The sequence below is a fragment of the Neoarius graeffei genome, chromosome 18 (assembly GCF_027579695.1).
Source record: "Neoarius graeffei isolate fNeoGra1 chromosome 18, fNeoGra1.pri, whole genome shotgun sequence".
NCBI lineage: Eukaryota > Metazoa > Chordata > Actinopteri > Siluriformes > Ariidae > Neoarius > Neoarius graeffei.
Window position 1 is genome coordinate 56,665,386 of NC_083586.1, and position 25,174 is coordinate 56,690,559.

Consider the following 25,174-nt stretch of genomic DNA (forward strand, 5'->3'; position numbering starts at 1 on the left):
GACACTTTCCTGAAAGCATCATAGCCATTGATTTGGCTTCATTTGTCAAGTACCCTGATATTTCACCATATTCTTTCAGGTTGTCCAGTAGGGCTGGTATAGACGTGGAGGGCACACTTACATATGTGACCCCTCACCGAATCCAGGGACACATGTCGGCCGAAACGAATCCGAGATACCGTATTTTTCAGACTATAAGTCGCACTTTTTTTCATGGTTCGGCTGTCCATGCGACTTATACTCCGGTGCGACGTATATATGTTTTTTTTTTTTCACCGCGGAATAACTGGAGCTGATGCTGAGTCTGACGACAGTCACGCAGAAGAAGAGGAAACGGCGCTTCGTCTGCCGCTGGAGTTGGCAGAGTTGTTCAGAAGCGACACCGAGGATGAGGAATTCAATGGATTTGCTGATTTGGAGTGAAATCATCAGCTTGATGAACTTGATTGACCTGTGTTTTATTATTAATGATAGGCCTATAGTTATTTAAATAAGTTATGTAGTGATTTTAGGCAGTGCTTAATTTGTGAAGTGGGAGGTCCCAGAACGCAGGAGGTGGGTGGGTCCGGTGACTCAAAAAAAAAAAAAAAAGGCGGGGGATGGTTTACTATAACTTTACGCACATGCGCTTAGTGTGTGTGTAAAATAATAATAATAATAATAATATCAGACATTATGATCTTAGAAAACGCTTTAGTGACAAACAGTTACAGACAGTAATATGTCGTGATATTATATTATAAAATATTAATTTTTATTAGTCTATATATTAAATTATATATTACATTTATCTTCTAAAATAACAGACTGTACTCATCACAACCGGTTTATTTCACCATTGGAGATCAGATCACACAAGACATGAGTTAAATGACTCATTTCAAGGATTTAAGTAGGGGATTTAAAAGCGGTTGTTGTTGTTTTTTTTTTCACTAGACGGTTGTTTTTCCTACCGTACCTGTCTTTGGAGATGATATACCTATAGCCTACTTGACCTCTGATTTGATGAAATAAAATTCGACAAAAATGAAGAATGACACTCCTCGATGATGACTACAGCTTTAATAACACAGATGAAAGAGCCATGGGGCGATAATAAGCCCTACCGGTAAAAATATTCTAAAAGCAAACTGATTAATGCATCAGTAATAGGCTACTAATATTAGTTATAATAATAATATAGGCTATTAGTAATAACGATAGTGATAGTATTAAAGATAGTAGTCGATATTTAAAATAATCAGACGAGGCTACTTACAGGGCAAAGGGCGCGTTATCACTGCTCAGCTGTTCGTTTATTAAATAAACAATGCAGTCGCGCAGTAACCACGCGCCGCTTATCAGATACAATCACAGATTCTATGGATAGAATAACCCTTCAAAAAAGTGCGACTTATAGTCCGGTGCGACGTATATATGTTTTTTTCATCTTCATAATGCATTTTTTGGCTGATGCGACTTAAACTCCGGAGCGACGTATAGTCCGGAAAATACGGTAATTGCAAAAGAAGCATTTTTTTTTTCGAAATTTGTGATTTTTTTTATTTTTTTATTTTTTCCATCATGTGCAAGTTGAGATCTTGAATGCAATCAGTATTTCAGATAATAGATTGTTTTGTTGGAAAAGCATACATTTTTTGTTGCAAATTGTCTCGTTTTTGTCAGGACTGTAGCCTGCTGGGGGGTGTGGGTAAATTATCATATGGGCCATTCACATGATGATTTAAGTCTTTTTTTTTCCACGAATCAGCTGTATGATCCGAGTTGAGCGCATGGCTACTTAACTGCATACAGGCGTGTGATTTCACTATGGAATGAGTTACTAAACAGAGCGCAGAGGAGCAAACACCGCGAAGCAAACAGACACACGGTATTTACATCAGAGATCACCATTTCTAGCAAAAAAAACCCCGCAACCTCGTTTTCCAGATTGAATGGAATACTTGAATGATCGGATGATACACCGACCGTTCTAGGACTACATTATTCCATCGGAGGCATTGGTGTGTGCAAGGCGCCGTTTCTCTTTCTGATGGGGTAAGTTTATTAATCTAAGGCTGTGTGGTTATTTTTGCATGTAATGGAGAGTGTTGTGGTTTGGTTAAGCCTAGGTCACAACCGGACGTATGATTTTTTGGCCGTGTGATTTTTGGCGTTTCCCAAATCGCTGCGGGTTTTTTTTTTGTTCACGGAGAAAGACGCGCGTTGGCCGTAAGTTTGTCTTGCAACCTGAAAAAAACGTAAGCGCCCGTAGAGTTTGTTTGACATGACGACGAACCTCTGCGGCCGGTCTGCGGCTCGAAAATCAGCACGTCACACGCGCGCTCTCGTGCTTTTCACACGCGCGCTCTCCGTGTGTTTCTTGCATTTTTTGCATGTAGACCGGCCGTAGGAGCGCGTACTGTACGGCCGGTTGTGACCGAGGCTTTACATGAAACTAGTGTTGTGTTAGTTGTGTCATCATCGTGCTATCTTTCTTTCTTACGGCGTGAGTAATTTTTCAACCACAAAACGTTAAAGTATACTTTAGGACTTATTTTTGTAATTCGTAATTGTGTTGGGCATACTTTGCATGGAAGGAAAATTGACGTGGTGATCTTTGTTTACATGAAAGTATTATCGTGCTAGCTAGTAGGGGGTAGGGCTTTCCTTAATGTCATGCAAATGAGCACCATTATGTGCCCGCCCTACACCCAGAGTAGCTGAGATGGAAAACTTTTGGCCCTTTTCCACTCCCCTTTTTCAGCTCACTTCAGCTCGCTTCAGCTCACTTCAACTCGACACGGCTTGCGTTTCGACTATCTAAGAGCAGCACGACTCAGCTCGCTTCAGCCCTGCTCAGCCCCCAAAACTCGCACGGTTTTGGAGTGGGGCTGAAGTAAGCCAAACCGAGCCGAATGGGGCTAGGGGCGTGAGGAGACACTCCCCGTGCACTGATTGTTGAGGAGGAGTGTCCTCACATGCCCACACATGCCCCGCGAGCACGCTGGGATCTGTAAACACCGTAAACCCGGAAGAAGGAGAATTACGAATTACGAGAATTATGAAGCCTTATGCGCCTCGCCTCATCTATACGCTCTTGCCAGTATCTGTTGGCGTTGTCGGTGACAAGAAGCCACAGCACCAAGACCAGCAACACTAACGACTCCATGTCCTCCATGTTTATTGTTTACTATCCGGGTCATGAGACTACCACTTAAAAGATCACTGATGTCACTGTTTGCGCCGCCTAACGACATCACCTGACGTCCACCCACTTTCGCTAACTCCACCCAATGTGTCCACCCACTTCCAGCCAGCACGGTTCAGCGCGGTTGTAGTCGAAATGCAACTCCAACAGCCCCACTCAGCTCGACTCAGCCCAACTCAGCACGGTACGGCTCAGCCCAACTCAGCCGCGTTGGTAGTGGAAAAGCGGCATTTGAGGGTGATTTTCTCCCTTTTCTGTTTTAAGTATACACTTTCAAAAGGCCACACATTCTTCAAATATTGTCAGATCTCCACATGGAAGGCATCATTGGAAAGCTTAGAAACTGTACTTTCTGAATCTGTCAATAACTCAAAATGCCCCCGGGCCGACATGTGTCCCTGGATTCTGTGATCTGCCACATATGTTAATAAATCGTCCACAAATAACGATATTTTATGATCTATGCCCCCCTCATCTTTTATTCCTTTTATGTTTTTATTTTGTCTTATTGACTCTGCTAACGGTTCAATACTTGCAGCAAACAGCAGCGGACTCAGGCAATCTCCTTGCCTGACTCCTCTTTTGAGGTAGAAGTCGTCTGAGCAACAGCCATTGACTCTCTGATCCGTGATTTGGGATTTTTATAAACAGTTTTTACCCAGTCAATAAACTTTGAATGAAATCCAAAAACCTCCAATGTTTGATATAAGAAGTTCCACTTCACGCGGTCAAATGCCTTTTGTGCATCTAGGCTAAGCAGCATGGTCGGTTGGAAAGTGTTTTTAGCACATGATATAAGATTTAATGTTCTCCTGATATTGTTAGCCCCCTGTCTTCCCGGAATAAACCCTGTTTGATTAATTTAGTTATATGTTGTTGCATTCTCTGTGCTAGTATGTTTGTTAATATTTTTAAATCATTACAAAGCAAACTGACAGGTCTATATCCCTCACATGAAATCGGATCTTTGCCCTCCTTATGTAGCACGGAAATTATGGCTTCTGACCAAGTATCTGGGGGGGGTTCCTGTTGATAGAGCATAGTTAAAAACTTTACATAATACTGATGTTATGTCTTCTGCAAAACATTTATAAAATTCTCCTGGGAAGCCATCTGAACCTGGGGATTTGTTACTTTTAAGGGTTTTTATAGTGTTGGCTATTTCTTGTGATGAAATTGGTTTTATCATTTCAGATGCTTCTTCTACAGTTAATGCTGGTAAATGTAGTTTTTTAAAGAATTGTGTTTTGGTTTCAATAAGATTAGACTCTGAGTCGCTGTATAAATTTTTATAATATTCTGCAAAGGCCTCCGCTATCTCACTTGGCTTTGCCATGATATTAGTTTGGAACTGGGATATCTAATTTTAGTAATTATTCTATTTGTTTGAGCTTTTCGCAATTGGAATGCCAGTAACCAGCTTGCCATATTGCCCATTTCATAATATCTTTGATTTATAAAACGTAGAGCTCCTTCTGCTTTATATGTTAGAAGTTCATCTAACTCACGCCTAACTTTTTTTAATTCAAGGAGAATGGAGTTGTTAGATGTCCTTTTATGTTCTAACTCCAACTCTCTGATTTTACTTTCTAGCTTTCCTTGCTGTTCCAATCGAGCTTTTTTCAATCTGGCTGTTATTTCTATTATTTTCCCTCTTATGACTGCTTTTCCTCCCTCCCACAAAATTGATGGTGAGACCTCGCCATTGTCATTTATTTGAAAATATTCCTTTAAATTTTGCTTTAGTTCTTTGACAACCTTTTCGTCTGATAAGATCAACACATTGAGTCTCCAGTACTTAAAGAAGGATTCCCTGCCCAGCTCAAGAGATAACGTAATAGGGGCGTGATCACTTATAGTTATGGGCTCTATACTGCAATTTCTGATTTTATGTATCTGTTGTTTTGACACACACAAAAAGTCGATTCTCGAGTAACTACCATGTGGGTTAGAATAGAAGGTGAAGTCCCTTCCTTTAGGATTATTATGTCTCCATGGATCGATAAGGCCTAATTCTTTTATAACATTGTTTAGGACTTTGGATTTTTTTGTATTTGGTCCACTCTCTGATGGCAACCTGTCCAACTTACCATTCAGTACAGCATTGAAATCCCCCCCCATAATTATCATCCCTCGTCCATTACTAGTAACTATATTAGCTATGTTTTTAAAGAATGTTTCATTTTCCTCATTTGGGGCATATATGTTTAATATCGAAATGGTCAAATCTCCTATTGTGCCAACCACCATGATATATCTTCCCATATCATCATTAATCACTTTCTCTGCAGAAAACGGTATAGATTTATTAATTAGTATGGCCACCCACCCCCTTTTCTTGCCATATGAAGCATGAAATACCTGGTTTACCCATTCCTTTTTCAATTTTTTTATGTTCATTTTCATTCAGGTGAGTTTCTTGTATTAGTGCAATTGGACATTGTAGTTTCTTCAGCTGACTCAATATTTTCTTCCTCTTAATGGGATGATTTAAGCCATGCACATTATAAGAAACAAGGTTCAGCCTATTCATAATACTTTAAAATGTAAGCCTACAGCTCTATTCCTCCTATAAATCAAAACAACTGTGTAAAACAGCACACAGCGCAAAAACAAACAAACGATACACATCTTCCTCTGAACTAATCTACAGCAATAACATACTCTGACTCCCAAAAGTCCCATCATCAGAGATGTGGCAAAATCTCTCTGGGGAAATAGCACAATGTGCACCTGCAACTTCTCAGCTATAATTAAAGGGGTACCAAATATAATATATACAGTTGCTGATGTGACAAAGTAACGTATTCTATCAAATTTATATACTAGAAAACAACAAAATATCTTGGTAATTGTAAATATAATAGTCGGTACGCTAAACGGCACAAGAGTCGCCATTTTTAAAAGACCGTGACGTCAGCCCTACCCACTGCACTAGGAGAGAAGCGTGTAATCATGGCGTCGGGCGCATCAAGTGAAAGCGACAGCTCTGTCGAATCATACGAAGAGATCCCGCAAAAGACACGTCTGGAGGATCGTTATGCTTTCCATCGGTCCTGTTATTACACCCGAAAGCAACACACTGTGGCATTGTGTAGCCGATCACTTACAATTCATCCTACTTTCCGATTCACACGTGCTATTCCCAACCTCAATGAGCCAACACAACTGGGCACATACATACGTCATGAGTGTTACACAGAGAAAATGAACGTGCATTCTGATTGGATAAAATTAATATCATGGCGGGCTGTTCAAACTGTGGAAATAGTTTGCTAGAGCTACTTTCAAAACACTATAACTTTCCAACCTTAGAACAAAAAACTTTTGTAAGTCTTGAATAAGGTTCGTTAATGTGTGTTTTATTGTTATATTTACTCTATATATTGCCCTCTGTTCCCCTTTAACTTGCTGCTAACTCAAACTGAGCTTCAGTTTCGCTCATTCTACCAATTTTGACTTTAATCTGTGTAAGTAGTACTTAAATCCCATAATTAGCTCCTTTTATACTCTTTAAGCATTGTATTAGACAGATATTTAAATTAACCGTATTCTATAAACCCTTAGGGTGGCACGGTGGTGCAACGGCCAGCGCCGCCGCCCCACAGCAAGAAGGTCCGGGCTCGAGCCCTGCGGCTGGCCAGGGCCCTCCCGCGCGGAGCCCGCATACTCCCCCCACATCCGCGTGGGAGAACAGGACAAAACGGCCAGAGACAATGAGACGAGACATAAACCCTTCAGGATTGTCACCTAGTTTCACGACTGTTGTCTAGTCCTTACTACTGTGAACCTCAGAGTTCATTGAATGAGAGCTTGTAGATCTGCCTCTGTGATGTGTGGCTGTCTCCTCTTCCCCTTCTGTCCTGACACCTCAGTCCAGCTGCCCTGCATCCTCATTCTCTGTAGTTTCTCCCACACGTCCACCTCCACCTGAATCCCCATGTCCTTCAGCATGGGTGCAGCTTCCATCAGTGTGGCGAATGTCTTAGGCCCTGTTTCCAGAAACACCTTCAGCTGTGCAGGGTATGGAGACTGTGCCTTTATGTTCTTCTCTTTCAGGTTTTTTTTTTTATTACATCTCGTACTTGTTTTCTTCTGTATCTCGGTAGTGTAGTCTTGGTTGAAGTAGATGGTCCGTCCCTCATATGTTATTTTTTGTTTCCATGCTTGCTGTACGATACGGTCTTTCACCTGGTAGTCTATGAAGCGGGCAATAATGGCTCGCAGGGGGGCCGCGCTCTCTTTCGGTTTAGCAATCAGCGAGCGGTGTGCCCTTTCGATGCGGATGTCCACGGCCGCTGGGATTTGTAGTGATGATCGGATGAAGTCCGTCACAAATCCTATAGTGTCGTTTTTTCTCCGAGCCCTCCGGGATACCGTGTATCCGTATGTTGTTACGTCTCCCCCTCGACTCCAAATCGTCGCATTTTGCAGCTAACATCGCCTCTTGGTGAAGAAGAAAGGCGACCGATCTTTCCAGCCGCACTGCCCTGTCTTCAGTCTCCCCCAACCTTTCTTCCATGTCCACTGTTCGCTGCTCCAGTGAAACAGTTCTCTCCATAATCTCCTTTTAGATTAGTTTCTAGTCTTACTAGAGTGTTCTTGTTGTCATTAGCCGCTTCTGTGTGCTCTTGTCTCAACTTGCGTGACTCCGCCAATATTACCGAGTGCTGATCCCCACCGACGGGTCCCTTGCCCGTCGTGATTCCAATTGCCGAGTCCGGACCTCCAATATTCACAATGTCCTTTTTGTTAGACCTTGTCTCCATCTTTTTTGTTGTTGTTAACTTTCATTGTCAAGTTTCCTTAACTTTGGCCTGCTTTCTGTCGATAATAATGTTTAAAAGAGCTAGTTTTAATTGGCTTCTTCGAGAGCTAACATTTTAGGTTGTCTTAAGCTGGGCATACACTGTGTGGATTTTTTTTTTTTTTCGATCGCGGTATTCAGCTGCTGCTCACACTATACGAGTGAATCGCAGGGGTAAACAGCACGCAGCCTACGATTCCTGTTCTCACACTATACAATCCGATGCTCGGATCCGATGCTCAAGATTTCAAACAGGTTTGATTTTCATCCAATCGATCGGGAGGAGGTCGTGAGGTGTTAATCGCTTGTCGTTACCCCATGTATACTACACGATCCGAGACGCACGATTGAGCCAAAACTCGGCCCAATCTCCAAAATAGTCGCACGAGTGAAAATCGTGTCAAAATCGGGCCAAAAATCGCAGTGTATGCCCAGCTTTATCCAACATGGCTCCACCGGAAGTCCGAAACGTACCTTTTGTAAAAAAAATTTTTTTTTGGTAAATCTGAAAAGGTGTCAATAATTGTAGCCGCCGCTCTAGTAAATTAAGTATTAAAAAGTATGATTATGTCTGTTTATAGTCACTGTAAATGTTCTGGAACAGCAAGAAACGAATTCCTGTTCTCACTTCTGCTATAAACATTTGGTGGTTGACAAAATACGGATAGGTCACGGACTACGGATTATGGAAATGGGGATGGATGGATGGATGGATGGATGGATGGATGGATGGATGGATGGATAGAGAGACCTTTATCGTCATTGTAATGCACAAGTACGGTACAACGAAACTGGTTGGTTCTCCTTTGCCTTAAAAGATAAATAATAGATCAATAGTAAGACTATTGCACGTTCAAATATGCACATTTAAGAAAGATTGCACCTTCTGGCTGTTCGTGCTATGTTTTTGTCCATGTTCAGTGCTGTTATGGCTCTGGCTTTAAAAAAAGATACAAAATATGGCGTGGTTACGGATTTTAATACAGATGCTAGTGGTTTACAGATTGGTCACGGACGTTTCAGGCTATTACAGGTTGGTTACAGGTTTCATACGGATGGTTAATTTTACAGACGTTGCTCCGAGTCTGCAGAACAATGACATGGGCGTCACAAAGACTGTCTCCACGGTGACGTTCTCTGCCAGCGGTAGCTACATGACAGAGGTAGAAGCGCCAGATAAAGTCGAGCCAATACTCGCTAATCAGCAGACGAGTCTTTCAATAAGAAAGGTGGAACATCTAATATTATTCTATCCACATTCACTGGATATGAGCAGTCGCCTGCTCTGATTGGCTACTCTGCTACCAGGATATCAGCTCATATACCATGAGTGGAGAAAAATAAAATGGTAGAGCGTGTTTTTGAACCAACTGAGGACAACATAAAAACTTTACTCAAAAACAAACACCTCCCCCTCCAAAAGCAACAAAATATGGAATGAAAGTATTTGATGGTAAGAACGTATAATTTTTTTTATTTTTCAAGAATTATTATTTATTATTATTATTATTATTATTGCATTTTTCACAAATTGCTCCTGTCATTTCACCGGTTTGTTTACATTCTAAGCAGAAATGATTTTGTCTGACGTTTTGTATCAAGTTTTTATTTATCGAATTTGCAAAAAATGAAAATAAAAACGCTCTGTTTCTCAAAATCCAGTGAATGTGGATAGAATAAAACAGTTATTCCACTCAATCTCGTCGTACATGGATTATAGTGCGATCAGCTCATGTACGGCTCGATTTTGTGGAATAACTGTTAAATATACAGAGAACACAACTCTGAAATGCCATTTTTGCCAAAGGGGGGTGAAGTTTATGTATTTCACCTAAAGACTGATGTAGAAAGTAGGGATTGGGTAGCAGATGGTCACAGGTAAGTTATAATAAAAAAGGATACAAAATACGGATTGGTTAAGTCTAGGTCACAACCGGACGTACGATTTTTTTGGCTGTGCAATTTTTGGCGTTTCCCAAATCACTGCGTTTTATTTGTTCGTGGAGAAAGATGCATGTTGGCCACAAGTTTATCTTGCAACCTGAAAAAAACGTAAGCGCCCGTAGAGTTTGTTTGACATGACAAAGAATCTCTACGGCTTGAAAATCGGCACATCACACGCGCGCCCTCCGTGTGTTTCTTGTGTTTTTTGCACGTAAACCGGCCGTAGGAGCACGTACGGCCGGTTGTGACCGAGGCTTTACGGATGATGTGTCACAGATGAAAAAAATTAAGAAGTCTAAAACAATGAAATGTTTGGACTGCTGAAGTCCATAATTAATAATGTCTTGCCTGCATTTATGTTTATTAATTTACTATTGATATTTCACGGGAAATCACATATCCATGAATAAAAGATCAGCACTTTTTATTATTTATTCATTCATTCATTCATTCATTCATTCCCCCCGGTGAATCCATGTTCTGTGACTCATCTGTATTTTGTAAATGGTGTAAACATTTGTTCCCTTACCAGTCACTCTTTTTATTTACTTTCTCTTGAAGTTAATAAGATTTCAAAAAAATAAATAAATAAGAAACAAAACGCAGGTTGTCATGTTCCTGAGAAACCAAAAAGTCTCAATAATTCTGTCCTGAAATCTTTCAGAAGTTCCAGCTTTTACCTCTGACTGTTCCAAAGCGCTGACGCTGGAGACTCCTTCCACAAATCAGCGTTAAATAAATATTACATTAATTGCATTTAGCAGATGCTGTTATCCAGAGTGATGTACAACATGCGCTGGGGAACAGTTGTGGGTTAGGTGCCTTTCTCAAGGGTACTTTAGCTATTCCTGCTGGTCCAGAGAATCAAACCAGCAACCTTTTTGTCTCAAAGCTGCTTCTCTAACCATTAGGCTAACACGGCTTCCCTAAATCTCTCAGAAGAGAAAGCTTTACACACAATCTGTTTAGCCAGTACAAAAGATACGAGAATGTATTCGAACCTGGGGATTAAATTACAGCCAAGAGCGGCTATTCTAGAAAACGATTCAGCACCTTCTCACGAATGAGATTCGAGCATTCGACAGTGGTATAAATAGGAGGGGAGACACCACTTTACCCTGGAAAGAAAAACCGATTCAGTTCAAAAAGCAATAACAGAGCAACCAAGGTATGAAAATCTGCTTCTTATGGAGATTATGATAAACTGAGAGGTTCGGCCATTTTTTCAGGTGTGTGTATATATTTCATATATAAATATACCGTAGTATTTGTTGATGGAATGGTATTGTGATACCTTTTTGTGTGCAGACTCGAAGACGCTGAGCGAAGCAGAGAGAGAGAATCTGTTTCTAATGCTGGACAAGGCCAAGAGCTTTGTGGGCTGGGCTCTTCAGATCCTTTCACCCAATACCATCTCCACCAGCATGTTGCAGAGGTATACACACATGTATAGATATCACAATAAGTGTTGTGTGTGTGTGTGTGGTGCATTAATAAAGATGCCATTTTTTTCTCTTTTCTCCCTCCCTGTCTGTTCAGGGTGAAGTATAATTTAAATGCTCTGTCTCATGACGCTGCCATCGGGCTGGTGCAGTACGCTCTGGACTGCGGGGTGCAGCTCAAAGAGGTAGGAAAAGCACGTCTAAGATGTTCGTAGCTGTGTTTAAGTTTATTATTACTTATACTGTGCATGTTTCATACAAATATGTTCACATGCACATTATATAACCAAAAATGTTTTAAAAACATGATGATAAACTAATAAAACCATCTCAGTATAAACATTGATGATGAAAAGCCTCTTTAAAAAGATAAGTCTGCTGTAATTTCTTAAAAATATCTACAGATCCTTAGATGTCACATATTAGCCACAATGCTAATGTGTGACATATATGAGACACATCTAGTATCGTGGAAGTCTGAACCTCAAAAGCAGCCTAAAATACACTTGTCACCTTGAAGTAGTTTCTCATCTCATCTCATTATCTGTAGCCGCTTTATCCTGTTCTACAGGGTCGCAGGCGAGCTGGAGCCTATCCCAGCTGACTACGGGCGAAAGGCGGGGTACACCCTGGACAAGTCGCCAGGTCATCACAGGGCTGACACATAGACACAGACAACCATTCACACTCACATTCACACCTACGCTCAATTTAGAGTCACCAGTTAACCTAACCTGCATGTCTTTGGACTGTGGGGGAAACCGGAGCACCCGGAGGAAACCCATGCGGACACGGGGAGAACATGCAAACTCCGCACAAAAAGGCCCTCGCCGGCCACGGGGCTCGAACCCGGACCTTCTTGCTGTGAGGTGACAGCACTAACCACTACACCACTGTGCTGCCCTTGAAGCAGTTTGATTGTATAAAACAACTCAAGCACTGAGCGATATCCAGGTCACTATCTGAAGTCTAAATGTCCACTGGTAATTTTTAAACTCTGTCCCGCTACAAGGGACCATCCTAGAACCGCCCCAAAACAAAATGGCAGCTTCTATTAAAATCATTGTAAAAATGACTTTTCTTTGTTTGAACACAGACTGCCCGATGCAGGCTTCTCATTGGCTAAAACGTACCTTCTGCTGAATCTCATCTCATTATCTGTAGCCGCTTTATCCTGTCCTACAGGGTCGCAGGCAAGCTGGAGCCTATCCCAGCTGACTACGGGCGAAAGGCGGGGTACACCCTGGACAAGTCGCCAGGTCATCACAGGGCTGACACATAGACACAGACAACCATTCACACTCACATTCACACCTACGGTCAATTTAGAGTCACCAGTTAACCTAACCTGCATGTCTTTGGACTGTGGGGGAAACCGGAGCACCCGGAGGAAACCCATGCGGACACGGGGAGAACATGCAAACTCCACACAGAAAGGCCCTCGCCGGCCGCGGGGCTCGAACCCGGACCTTTTTGCTGTGAGGCGACAGCGTTAACCACTACACCACCGTGCCGCCCCCTTCTGCTGAATTTGAAATAAAATCAACCTGCTTGTATTTCCCACCATATGACATCTTAAGATTTTAACGACACAGTGGCGAGTCTGTGTTTAACACACTAAGTGTTTTTACAGTGGTGAAGAAACACAATGGTCACACACACAATCCTCTAAACATCTGAACTCAGAAATTCTTCCTCGACTCAGTTTAATGGAGCCTAGTGTCAGAAAACCTCCGAAGTAGAATATCAGAAATTCAGGCTAAACAATACAGCAGAATTTCTCCATGATTTTCCAAAAATATTTGTAGCAGGCTAATGCAGCTGTGTGTGTCATGCTCTTAAAATATTCAAATAAGAGAGTACTAACTTTCTGAACTGGCTAACAAAGGTACATTCCACAGTCTGACCTACTGACCCTTGTAACAAAGATGACCGCGGCTTTAAACTGAAGCTCTAAACAGTAAGCTTGAGGTATAAAATAATCCGACAGTAGCTACCGGTTTCATAAGTTTTTCTGGGAAGCCATGTTCATTGTCCTGCATCAGATTTAATGAAGTTGTGAAATGTGTGTGTGCACGCGCGCGCTTGGTCAGGTGTTTGTGGACACAGTGGGCCCGGCGGAGAAGTACGAGGAGAAGCTGTCTCAGCATTTTCCCGGGGTGAAGGTGACCGTACGACCCAAAGCCGACTCGCTCTTCCCCATCGTCAGTGCCGCCAGCATCTGCGCCAAGGTTAGTACCCATACAGGAAACATCACCGCTGTGATGACAGGAAGTACTGCTGCGTGATGTGAAAGCAATAGCTTTATCAATGGTGCAAGATAATCGTCTGTTATTGCAGCACTTAATGATTTATCACTGAAACTCATATCAGATTAACGGTAGTCCGACTGTCCGGGACAACCAAACGTTTGTCAAATCCGTATCTGCCTGTCCGACTGGACAAGTCGAATATTTGTTGAAAATCACCATTTTTATCAGGGCTCGACATTAACTTTTAAACCCACTTGCCCTGGGGGTGCAAGTAGGGGTTAATTTCCACTTGCCCCCTATTTTGCGAGTACTACTTTTTTTTTGTTTGTTTAGGGAAACCATAGAATAGTTGTGAATTGCAACATTAAATGAAGATCACACATTGAGTTGAAGTTTGGTTATTGATGAAGTTTATTATTAAGTTTGGTTATTGGTTACTTTTTACTTGTACAATAACAATTTTATCCAAAATAGTTTTTCCTGCCTTAAGTCGATTTATTTCCATTTCACATGCATGCAGCTGTTGTAAAGTTCAGTGTGTTTGTGTAGAACTCTCTCTCTCAGACTGTAGGTTCATTGCTCCATAATGTAGAGATCATAAAATAGAAATCGATAAAGTTTGTATGAAGAAAACAATAGGGTGCTGAGACACTGTAAAAAAAAAAAATCCGTTGTTTTTACGGAAAAATACTGGCAGCTGTGGTTGGCAGAATAATCCTGTTAAAAATACAGTGAAATGTAAACAACGTTACAGAATAACTTGTACATTTCACTGGGATTCCATGTACAATTAATGATAACTAAATGTAAATTTTACAGGTATTCAATGTACAATAATCAGTACATAACTGTTAATTTTACGGATATTCATTGTACAATAAACAATGATTCAAAATGGTTACAATCTACTAGACAGATTTTTTTTTGGGGGGGGGCTTTTTTCACCTTTCTTGGATAGGACAGTGTAGAGACAGGAAATGAGCTGGAAAGAGATCAGGAAATGACCTTGGGTCGGAATCGAACCCGGGTCCCCGGATTCATGGTATGGCACCTTAGTCGACTGAGCCACGACGGTGGCTGTTTTTTTTTAATTTTTTTAACAGGGTAATGATGTAATTTTAACTATCACATTCTGTTTTAGTATTACAGTTTGTGTTTAAACTACAACAATTTGTAAATTCTACAAAAAAATATGATCAATTCAACATATTCTTACTATTAAATTAACAGTGGTATTTGGTTAGGAGTTTTACAGTATATTGATGTAAATTACACACTGCTTCATTGTTTTTGTATTTACAGTTTTTTATGTCACGATTTTACATAAATTCACTGTTAATTCTACGGACATTTTTTAGTGTACTGTGTTTGAGAATATTTATTTTTTGTTTGTTTGTTTGTTTTTGTTATATCATCCACCTCTAGGTTTAAACGCCCCCCGCTGCGTCATGACAGACAGGATAATGTTTGAGTTTAAAATAATTTGTTTAGTGCGTAGGTTCAGTGTATGACCTTTAGGCCAAAAAGTTGCAAGCCATATGGGCACTCAGCTTTAAAAAGTTAAGCAGACTTTGCAGAACATTCCACTCTTCTTGTCATGCAGTAACCAGGGAGATTCTTGCACCCAAGCATCCTTAAAGCTTCTCTCTCTTGTCTCTTCAGATTCCTTCTTTTTTTTTTGCTTCCTGTCCTCTTCAGATTTCCTCCTAATTTTTGCAGGAGGGGGGTTTATTTCTGAATTTAACCACCTCTGCAAGAAGGACATGTTGTATCATGTGACTCAGCCCCTTCTAAAAGCGCATTTGAGTGGCTGTATTCGCATTTGAGTGGCTGTATGGTGGACCAATCAAATTGCTCCTACTAAAACGAGGTCGGCCAGCAAAAAAATGTGCTCATCTTTTGATGACGTAGTACACACATCACGCATAGCCTAGGTCACTCAATGATTTCATGGCCTTGGATCTAGGCTTTATGTCAGCGGGTAATGTGACGCTAAATGCTGGGTTTTGATTGGCTATAATTATATACTTCCTGTCCAACTAACCAGTCAGAAGAAGGCAGTCCACAATTTTTATTAATAAGGTTGGGATTCCCCTGGTCAACGTGCCTCACACCCGGAAGCGATGTTTAGGCACCGGTGTCTTCACCCAGTCCTTTTTCACTCAGATTTCTGGCTGTTTGATGCATATTTCATAAATAAATATTAGTTTATTTATTAGGTAGATGTATTTTCTAAATTCCTGCCTGTTGTTTTCTGGCTGTCTCTCCATATTTTGGTTGCATTTTGAAGAAACACTGCTCTTTTCGCGGAGTATGTGGTGACTGTGTAAGAGTCTAGAGTCTAGGCCCGATGTTGGCAGGTAAAGTGACGCTAAATCCTGGATTTTGACTGGCCACAATTATATACTTCCTGTCCAACTAACCAATCAGAAGAGGGCAACCCCCATTCTATAAATAATAAGGTCAGGATTCTCTCCTGGCGAGTAAAGTGACGCTAAATGTTGGGATTGGCACCTCCGTCTACATAAACCAGTAATTTTCGCTCCAATTTCTGACTGTTTAATGCATATTCATATATAAATATTAGTTTATTAGGAATAATTTTGATGAAAATTTGTCTCAAAAAGTTGGTGGCCAGACGGGCACCCATCTAAAAAATTCCGTGCCCACCCAAAATGTTACGTGCTGCGGGCACGTGGGAAAATCGGACCCTGTGTAGGTTGTGGGTGTTTTATACAGACCTGGCAACCTGTAACTGAATCATTGTTTTTTTTGTGGGTTTTTTGTTTTGCTTTTTTTTTTTTAAATTAACCTAGAGGTGGATGACATAACAACAAAAAACGATATATAAATATTTTGCACAGGACTGTGTTCCTCTGATAACAGAAACAAAGCTCCAGCTCTCTCTGCTCTTAATCTGTTCTGTTCTTTCAGGATTTATCGCACATGTCGCTCCTTGTTGAGTTTTTCATGCCCGAGTTGTTTGAAAGCAATCTGGATTTTCTGTGTCGAATAAGGAAGCGGCTTCACCTGTAAGAAAATCAAACACTTTCATGAAGGAGCTGACTCGAATGCGAGCAGAAAAAAAAGTAAACCGAGATTCTTAAGCAAACTCTTTGATCCTCACTTCCGACTTTGTTTTTGTAAAATACATTTTAAATACAACCGTGAATTTCTCTGGAGTTTTCAGGCTGAGCTCCTCTCTTCGTATTCTTTAACCGTTCATTTCCTCATTGTTCTTGAAGCATTTCTTCTATTTGTTAACCTTTTTCTTGATAGCGGGGAGACGGTAATGCCTTTTATCTATTTCTCTGTTTGAACAAACAGAAACAGCGCAAAAATTAACCATACTGAAGACAGATTAAGCTGCTTTCATGAAAGATGGTGTCTGTCTGACCCCAGCTGTAATTATCACGTGATGCGTGACGTCATGCAGAAGGGGTCTATAAACAGTACGCGTACCATACTACAACAGCGGGGGGATCTAAAATAACTTGCAAAGCAGGAAATGAAACCGAGACTAAGAAAACAGCCAAGACATAATGGTGGATACGTAGTGAGGGACGCTTTTAGGAACTGAAATAAAAGATCAAAAAGCCTAATTTTTGTGGTGCTAGTTCGTAATATATGCTCGTTCCAACTTGCCTGGTTGGGCATGTCGGGGACATATCCCACTTGCCCGAATGCGTGTTTCACTTGCCTCGGGCAATTGGGCAGTCCTTAATGTCGAGCCCTGTTTATCGTAACTATTCAAGAGTTACATCAATAAAGTTCCAACAAAACGAGTTCAATCCCCCCAGTGATCCGACTGTGTTACGCTTTACAAAATTCCAGGGAAGCCGAGTACAGCAGGTGTGTGTGTGTGTGTGTGAGAGAAAATACACACGTCGTCATCTCATTATAGATTATTAGACTCATTGAAATCGGAGAAAAGGCGATCAAATACCTCAGTAAAATAAATATCTGTGATGAGTCTTTATTTCATTCATTCGGACCTCCATTGTATTTTTCTTTTGTATTGCTCACATTAACATTTACCACATTTCTGGTGGTTAATGTTGTATTTCGTGGGAATTTTACGACAGTGCCGAACTCACTCACGGTTTTTACCGTGAGTGAATAATGTGGTAAATGTTAATGTGAGCAATACAAAAGAAAAATACAATGGATGTCCGAATGAATGAAATAAACTCAATGAGACTCAATCAGAAAGTTTTGTCTGATCTGATCTGATCTAATGATGATCATAACTATACCTGCTTTTTGATAAACTTGGTTATGATCAGGACGAGGACGAGTGAAAAATCCTGCTGCTTGTCTGAGTGGATTAAAGAGTTAATGTCGAGTCCTGCAATAAAGCAGCCGGTCATCTTGAATGAACAGTTATTTCTCCTGTCCTAGGTGGCTCGAGACCATGCAGTGAAAGGCTGGATGTTCACAGAAGACCTAGGGGAAGTGGACACCGATTACGGCTCAGGATACCCCAACGGTCAGCACACTCTGCTCTGCTTGTATTCGTTTCTGTCTGTTAAACAGTGAGCACCAGCAACCTTTATTTCACACATTTAACCAGATTAGAGGGCAGGACGTAACTAAATGGTGGGAAACCACAGCGTTGTTGACTGACTGTTCAGAAAGTGTAGCAGCGTTTCCGTTGTTCTGCTCTGCAAGTTGATATCAATGTGCTTGTTCTAATGCTCCATGGTTTCTAGTAAAGTTTCACACGTGGTCATGGCTCACACGGTAGGACGCTCCACGTGAACGGATTTTTAAAAAAGTGCCGTTGTTGATGGTGACGTTTTCTGGAAGGAGTTTGTCACGGTGTAACTTCACGGCACAGAAAATGTTTTTTTTTTTTTTTACCTTATTATCTTCAAAACAGAGGAAAGTTTTATAGCTGCTGTAATATACACTCAGCTGCCACTTTATTAGGAACCCCCATACATCCACCTTGCTGTTTGATGCAGTTCTCTAATCAGCCGATCCCTCGACATGCATAAAATCACGCAGATACAAATCAAGAGCTTCTAAGAATGTTCAAACATCAGGATGGGAAAAATTGTGATCTCACAGTGAAGCGTGACTTTCTTTCACTGTGGCGTGGGTGTTGGTTTGAGTATTTCAGAAACTGCTGGGGTTTTCACACACAACAGAGTTGTGTGTCTACAGAGTTTACACCAGGGGTGGGCAAACCTTTTGGCTCAGGGGCCACATTGACTTTTGAAATTTGCCAGGCGGGCCGGGCCAGCACCAAATTCATACATATCGAACATAAACCAGAAAAGCTTTAGTGTTATTGTAAGGCCTTCACTGACAGAGACCCAAATGCAGATCAGATTGACATTTATTTTAGTTCTCAGTCAACAAAGGCAGAGCTGAAAAATGTTTGTAGTTCAATAGATTGGCACTGGATCCATCCAGAAAAGTAATACACATGTGACAGTAAGAAAAGTAGCACACTTAATTCTTAAATTACATCTTTGAGCTGCCAGGATGAGTGGGATGCCAGTGTATTTGTATATTTGTATCATTTTATACATACAACTAAATTGCATATCATTAAATTGAACTAAATTACATATCAGTACATATCATTTTTGTACATTTCACTGAACTCGTAGATTTACACCTGAGTTTTTTTTTGTTTTGTTTTGTTTTTGTTTTTTTAAAACCATCCACTTCTAGCCTGCCAGTACAACCAACCACCATTAGTAGGAGAGGCACCACACCATTCCAAAATGTTTGCAGTTCAACAGTTTGGGTACCACACCATGCCAACATGTTTGCAGTTCAACAGTTTGGGTACTACACTATGCCAACATGTTTGCAGTTCAGTGGTTTGGCACTGGATCCATCCAGCCCACAAAATCAAACAAAACAGCTCAAGAAAGCAAAAAACTCCAAACTGGTTTTCAGGTTCAAAGTCACTCACTGAAATATTTCCAGTCCTCAAAAAATCAAAACACAGGTTCCAGACAGGTTTTCATATTCCAAAAGGCCACTCCTAGATCAGAATGACCTCCGCAGGCAAAAGTTCAGGAACAGATATAAGCAGAAGCAAGGTCAGCTGCTCATAATACACCTATCAGGGATGAGAATTTTCCGCCGATTGGCGGATTTCCGACTTTTTCAGACCAAAATGATCGTTTTTGAGATCGATGTAAATCCGTTGAGAAATTATTTTTTTGGGGGGGGAGGGTATGATTAACGATCTGTGGTCACCTTATAACGCAGACATCCCAAGTCTCCCGGAAGTTCCAGGAGTCACCTGCATATTGATAGAAGCAAGCAAGAGCGTGCGCGCGCAACATTAAGGTCTGCATCACGCATCTTGGAATGTGCGCGCGCAAGGGGGTGCGCGAGGGAGACTGTGTGCAGTGTTGCCAGATACTGCTGACGTTTTCCAGCCCAAAATATGTTCAAAACCCGCCAAAATGCACTTAAAACCACCCAATCTGGCAACACTGTGTGCCTGTTCATGTCGCGCATGCCAGACAAAGAGCATCTTGATTGGGTTACTCAGCAAAATAAGCCAATCAGCTTTCAGTGTGGGCGGGCTTTTATCTCTTTTCTCGAGGACCGGAGTTTTCAGTTGTATTGAGTCAGTGCAGCCTACAGGATCGGCATGGCAGAGAGCGCGCGCGCCCCAAAAAATGTATATCAATTACATGTTGTATGTAAGTGTGTATCTTTTTATAAATGGGGTTAGCTTATCTAATGTAGCATGTTGGGGAGAATCATAGTATCATATCTATATTTCTGATGAAATTTTAAGTATGATAGCATGTATAACTCTCCTACTTATTGCTCATTTCATAGGGGGGGAATTGCTGGCATGTGCCGCGCGGGAGCGTCTGCCCAAATTTTTTAGGCCGAGATGAACTTATAGTTTTTGATTTAAAAAAAATTTCCAATATGTAATGCCCATTGTACATGCCTGTTCTTTAATTCAAAATCACCATCTTGATCTTCAGATTGACCATATGGTATCTGTATTACATTACACAACATCCTGTCCAGATAAAACCTAGTTAGTACACACAACAGTCGAAAGGGAAGTGATGTGATGTTGAATGTTGCCTGCTTAATATGCAAGAGCTCCTGCTACCATGATAACATCAGAAGAAAGCTTAAGAGAATTATATGATAGAACTTTTTTCTGGTTTGCACTTCATTTTAAAGGATTAGAGTATTCAAAGACATGAATAGCTAAAATGCAGAAATATAATACTGTAGAGCTCGTTTATATTAAAAGGTGCATTGATTTTTTTGAAATCATCAAATGTGAATTGATTAAAAACAAGTCTCTTGTACCATATTAATCATTTTCACCTGGGAGTCCACCAAGAAGGGGAATTTATTTCCAAATACATTGCAAATTTTTGCTGATAAAATTAATGGTTTTGGGGTTAAAAAAAAAAAAATAGCCAAAAATCATTAGCCCCCGGGCCCCGCCCCGGTTTTTTCAGACTTTTAAAATATTTTTCATTCTCATCCCTGACCTATAATAGCAGACAGGGACATACAGTAAATGAGGGGCGGAGCAGACACCCAAAAGCACATGGTACTTAAAAACAAACACCAGCACTACAGCAGCCACCCACGACAACCAAAATTACTAAGAGTTATACTTTTTATATTATGTCTGTAAACATGTGACTACCATCTTATTACAGCTCCAACATAGTTTTAAAAAGAGAAAGTGTTAATACTCACATTCACTCAGCAACTGCTGAGCTGTATTCGTCCGTTCTTGAGCTGACTGGTTGTTAGCATAATTAACATGCTTGGAGGAAAAGTGATGTTATATTCCTTTAAAACTGCAACGGTTTCTTTGCAAATAAGGCATACAGTCTTTGATCGGACTTCAGCAAAAAAAATTTAGTTGTCCATTCTTTATTGAACACCCTGCACTCACTGTCCACTTTTCTTTTTTTAGGACCACTCATTGTAAAGTTTTATCCTGTGTTCTCGAGATCATCAGTGGCACGGGCGCCAGAATGACTTCCATGGCACGCGCTGCACCACTATACAAATGTAATCTCGCGTGAATACAGTACGACTGACTGGAAAGACGGATCTCTAGAACACCTGTCTACGTGATAACACTGAAGCTTATAGTTTATAGATCTGCTCAATCGCGTTTATATGATTGTCTTCCGCGGGCCGGATTAAAAACGCCAACGGGCCGGATGTGGCCCGCGGGCCGTAGTTTGCCCACCTCGGGTTTACACGGACAGAATGGTGCGAAAAACAAAAAACGTTGAGTGAGTGAAGGACAGTTCTGTGGGTGGAAACAAACACCTTGTTGATGAGAGGTCAGAGGAAAAATTTGTGGTTCGAGCTGCTTTTTTTTTTTTTTTTTTGCCAGGAAGGATAGTAACTCGTATAATCACTCTTCATAACCGTGGTGAGCAGAAAAGCATCTCAGCATGCAACTGTAGAACAGAAGAACACATTGGGTTACACGAGCAGCCAAAAACAGGAATCGTAGTGTTAGGGTTCACCCAGTCGGAAACGGTCAATCGGTCAACTTGTTTCTCAGGACCCCCGCCCCCGTACCACCCAGACGTCTGGGACGGAACACCGCAAAAAAACAGAGAACTGGCCTTCATAGTTCGGGTCCTTTGACCCAGGAACCCGGAAGACCTGCAGAAAACAACCACAGTGAAGCAACAGGAAAATGCAGCTCTTGCCTACACAATCACAGATACGTAAAATAAAAGACCTGAACTTAACTTTGTGTGTGTGTGTGCGCGGTTATATGATTACTGTAACTCATGCCTCAGTCACAACCGGCCGTACGTGCTCCTACGGCCGATCTACGTGCAAAAAATGCAAGAAACGCACGGAGGGCGCGTGTGACGTGCTGATTTTAGAGCCGTAGACTGGCCGCAGACCAGCCGCAGAGGTTCTTTGTCATGTCAAACAAACTCTACAGGCGCTTACGTTTTTTTCAGGTTGCAAGACAAACTTACGGCCAACGCACGTCTTTCTCCACGAACAAAAAAAACGCAGCGATTTGGGAAACGCCAAAAATCGCACGGCCAAAATATCGTACGTCCGGTTGTGACCTAGGCTTATGTATGGTCAGAAAAGACGATAGATGAGCGTAACCGTTGCACAATAACGCTACAAACAACCTGCATGTGCGCCCACAAAGTTATTTAGCTGTTGGCTAGCTGCAGCTTGTAGCTTCCAGCATTACTATGTGTCAGTATAGTGTAACGCAGGGATAGACCTCAATCTGCAGAGCTCTGGGTCACAATCTGTATGCAGCCGGCCGGATGGTTTTCTATTGCAATCGCGTGGCCACTTCAGGTAGCCCTGTATGCATTTGTTTAATGGCCTTCTGTGTATTAAATAGTTATGAAATTATAATAAAGCGAATACTTTACGATTTATTTGGTGTATACTGATGAAGTTACTTTTTTTTTTTGGGCCAAGGGAAGGGTGGCGGGCCAGAATTATAATGTGGTGGTGCGCCACTTTAAAGTGCATATCACGGGTAAATTCAGGAGCAAGATCAATGTAATTCTCCTATTTTATATTAAACTTTGGTCAAATATCTGTAACATTCTGCATTCTCTGCAATTTTTTTTACCTTGCGCAATACCAGAAAAATTCAGTTCAAATCAAGCCATTTGAGGCGAATTGGTCCGCCTCTGAAAAAACTTTTGCATTTGAATTTTGGCATGGTGGTGTAGTGGTTAGCGCTGTCGCCTCACAGCAAGAAGGTCCGGGTTCGAGCCCCGTGGCTGGTGAGAGCCTTTCTGTGCGGAGTTTGCATGTTCTCCCCGTGTCCGCGTGGGTTTCCTCCGGGTGCTCCGGTTTCCCCCACAGTCCAAAGACATGCAGGTTAGGTTAACTGGTGACTCTAAATTGACCGTGGGTGTGAATGTGAGTGTGAATGGTTGTCTGTGTCTATGTGTCAGCCCTGTGATGACCTGGCGACTTGTCCAGGGTGTACCCCGCCTTTCGCCCATAGTCAGCTGGGATAGGCTCCAGCTTGCCTGTGACCCTGTAGAACAGGATAAAGCGGCTACAGATAATGAGATTTGAATTTCCCGGGAAACATTGATTTTCGTGACGTTGCGTGCGGGACGCCTCCCTCTGAATCCTACGTCAGCGCTGGTTTGTTTATGAGAAAACGACCTGGTGGTTTTCTGTAAATTTCTTCAACGTTATCGCGTAATTATTAAAATGGTTAACAGATGTATCGTAGGAGGGTGTAGTAACACCAATCATGATGGGATTAGTACTCATCGTTTTCCAAAAGACCGGACAATGAGAGAGAAATGGGAGCGCTTGGTCTACACAGGCTGTGCACTGAAACCGTGCAAAGCTCGCGCAGCCTGCTGGCGCTTCTGCAGGTAACGTCACGAATCTGGCTCCAGACTCCCTTGGGATTTTTCCAGACTCGTTTTATTTTTTTTCTGTTGTAGACAGATGGCCTTGTGCAAAATGACCCTTCTGGATGAGTGTGTAAAGGGACATACTTTCATATAAAAAAAAATGAGATTGGTCCAGAATATGCACTTTAAAAGGGCCCGTGGAGAACACTGGCTTTACTCATAACTTGCACAGATAAATAACAAATACATATTTGTTTATATCAGTCATTGTGGGGTTTTATTCCATCATGACTGTGGTGAAAGGTGGTGTTTTTTTTTTTTTTTTTTTTTTTATTACCGAGTTAAGTTTGGGTTGTGTAGTCAAAAGAAGGGCCTCACAAAGTTAGTAAAACCTGTATCTTTGTGTGTTTGTGTTTAGACCCAAAGACTAAGAGCTGGCTGTTGAAGTATCTGGACCCAGTGTTTGGTTATCCACAGTTTGTGCGTTTCAGCTGGAGCACAGCACAGACTCTACTGGACAGCAAAGCGGTCCCAGTGCACTGGTGAGTCCACTAAGAGGGGGCGGAGTCTTGCAGCTCGCAACAGGATTTTATGATATTATGATGGTGTTAGTCAACAGAGAGATTTTCACCTGTTTCAAAAAGTGTGCGCGTGTGTGTAGGGACGACGATGAAGAGGACGGGGAGAAAGCAGCAGCTCGACAGAAAAACATGTCCATGCTGTCGTACTTCAGCCACAGCAAACCTGCCAACAGCGCACACACACGAGAGACTCACCGCTTCTTCACCGAGCGCAGATTACAGAGCATAGACACACTCTGAACACACACGGTCAGCTGTAAAGCAACAGCACTTTGTGAAGGTCATGTGGAAATTTTTATATTGTCAATTTTAAAACGATTTTCTTAATACACAAATAATAAAATGTGTATTTTATACATTCAGGTTTGAATTAATTTGGAGTACTGATTTCTTATTGTGTCTTTTTTGTATTTATTTTTTGTATTAAGTGCTGCGTGGCTATTACTTTTGCAAGTTTGCTTTAAGCTGCCTTTTTAATTTATTTAGTTAATTTTAAAAAGTATTCCATCATTATTATTATTATTATTATTATTATTATTGTCAGCAATTCATACGGTAAGCTGTTAACATGGTTTCTGTAATCTAAACATCAAGCTGTAGCCT

General features: G+C 41.3%; 1 protein-coding gene across 1 annotated transcript in view; it reads left to right on the plus strand.

Moving 5' to 3' along the window:
- Positions 1–24,945, plus strand: part of rnaseh2a (ribonuclease H2, subunit A) — a 33,740-nt gene extending 8,795 nt beyond the window's left edge. The window contains exons 3-8 of the mRNA XM_060899053.1: positions 11,250–11,376; positions 11,481–11,568; positions 13,477–13,614; positions 18,037–18,124; positions 24,409–24,532; positions 24,652–24,945. Of these exons, the coding sequence (XP_060755036.1) occupies positions 11,250–11,376; positions 11,481–11,568; positions 13,477–13,614; positions 18,037–18,124; positions 24,409–24,532; positions 24,652–24,811 (725 nt within the window). The 3' untranslated portion in view covers positions 24,812–24,945. The remainder of the gene's footprint in view (positions 1–11,249; positions 11,377–11,480; positions 11,569–13,476; positions 13,615–18,036; positions 18,125–24,408; positions 24,533–24,651) is intronic.
- The last annotated feature ends 229 nt before the right edge of the window (positions 24,946–25,174 follow it).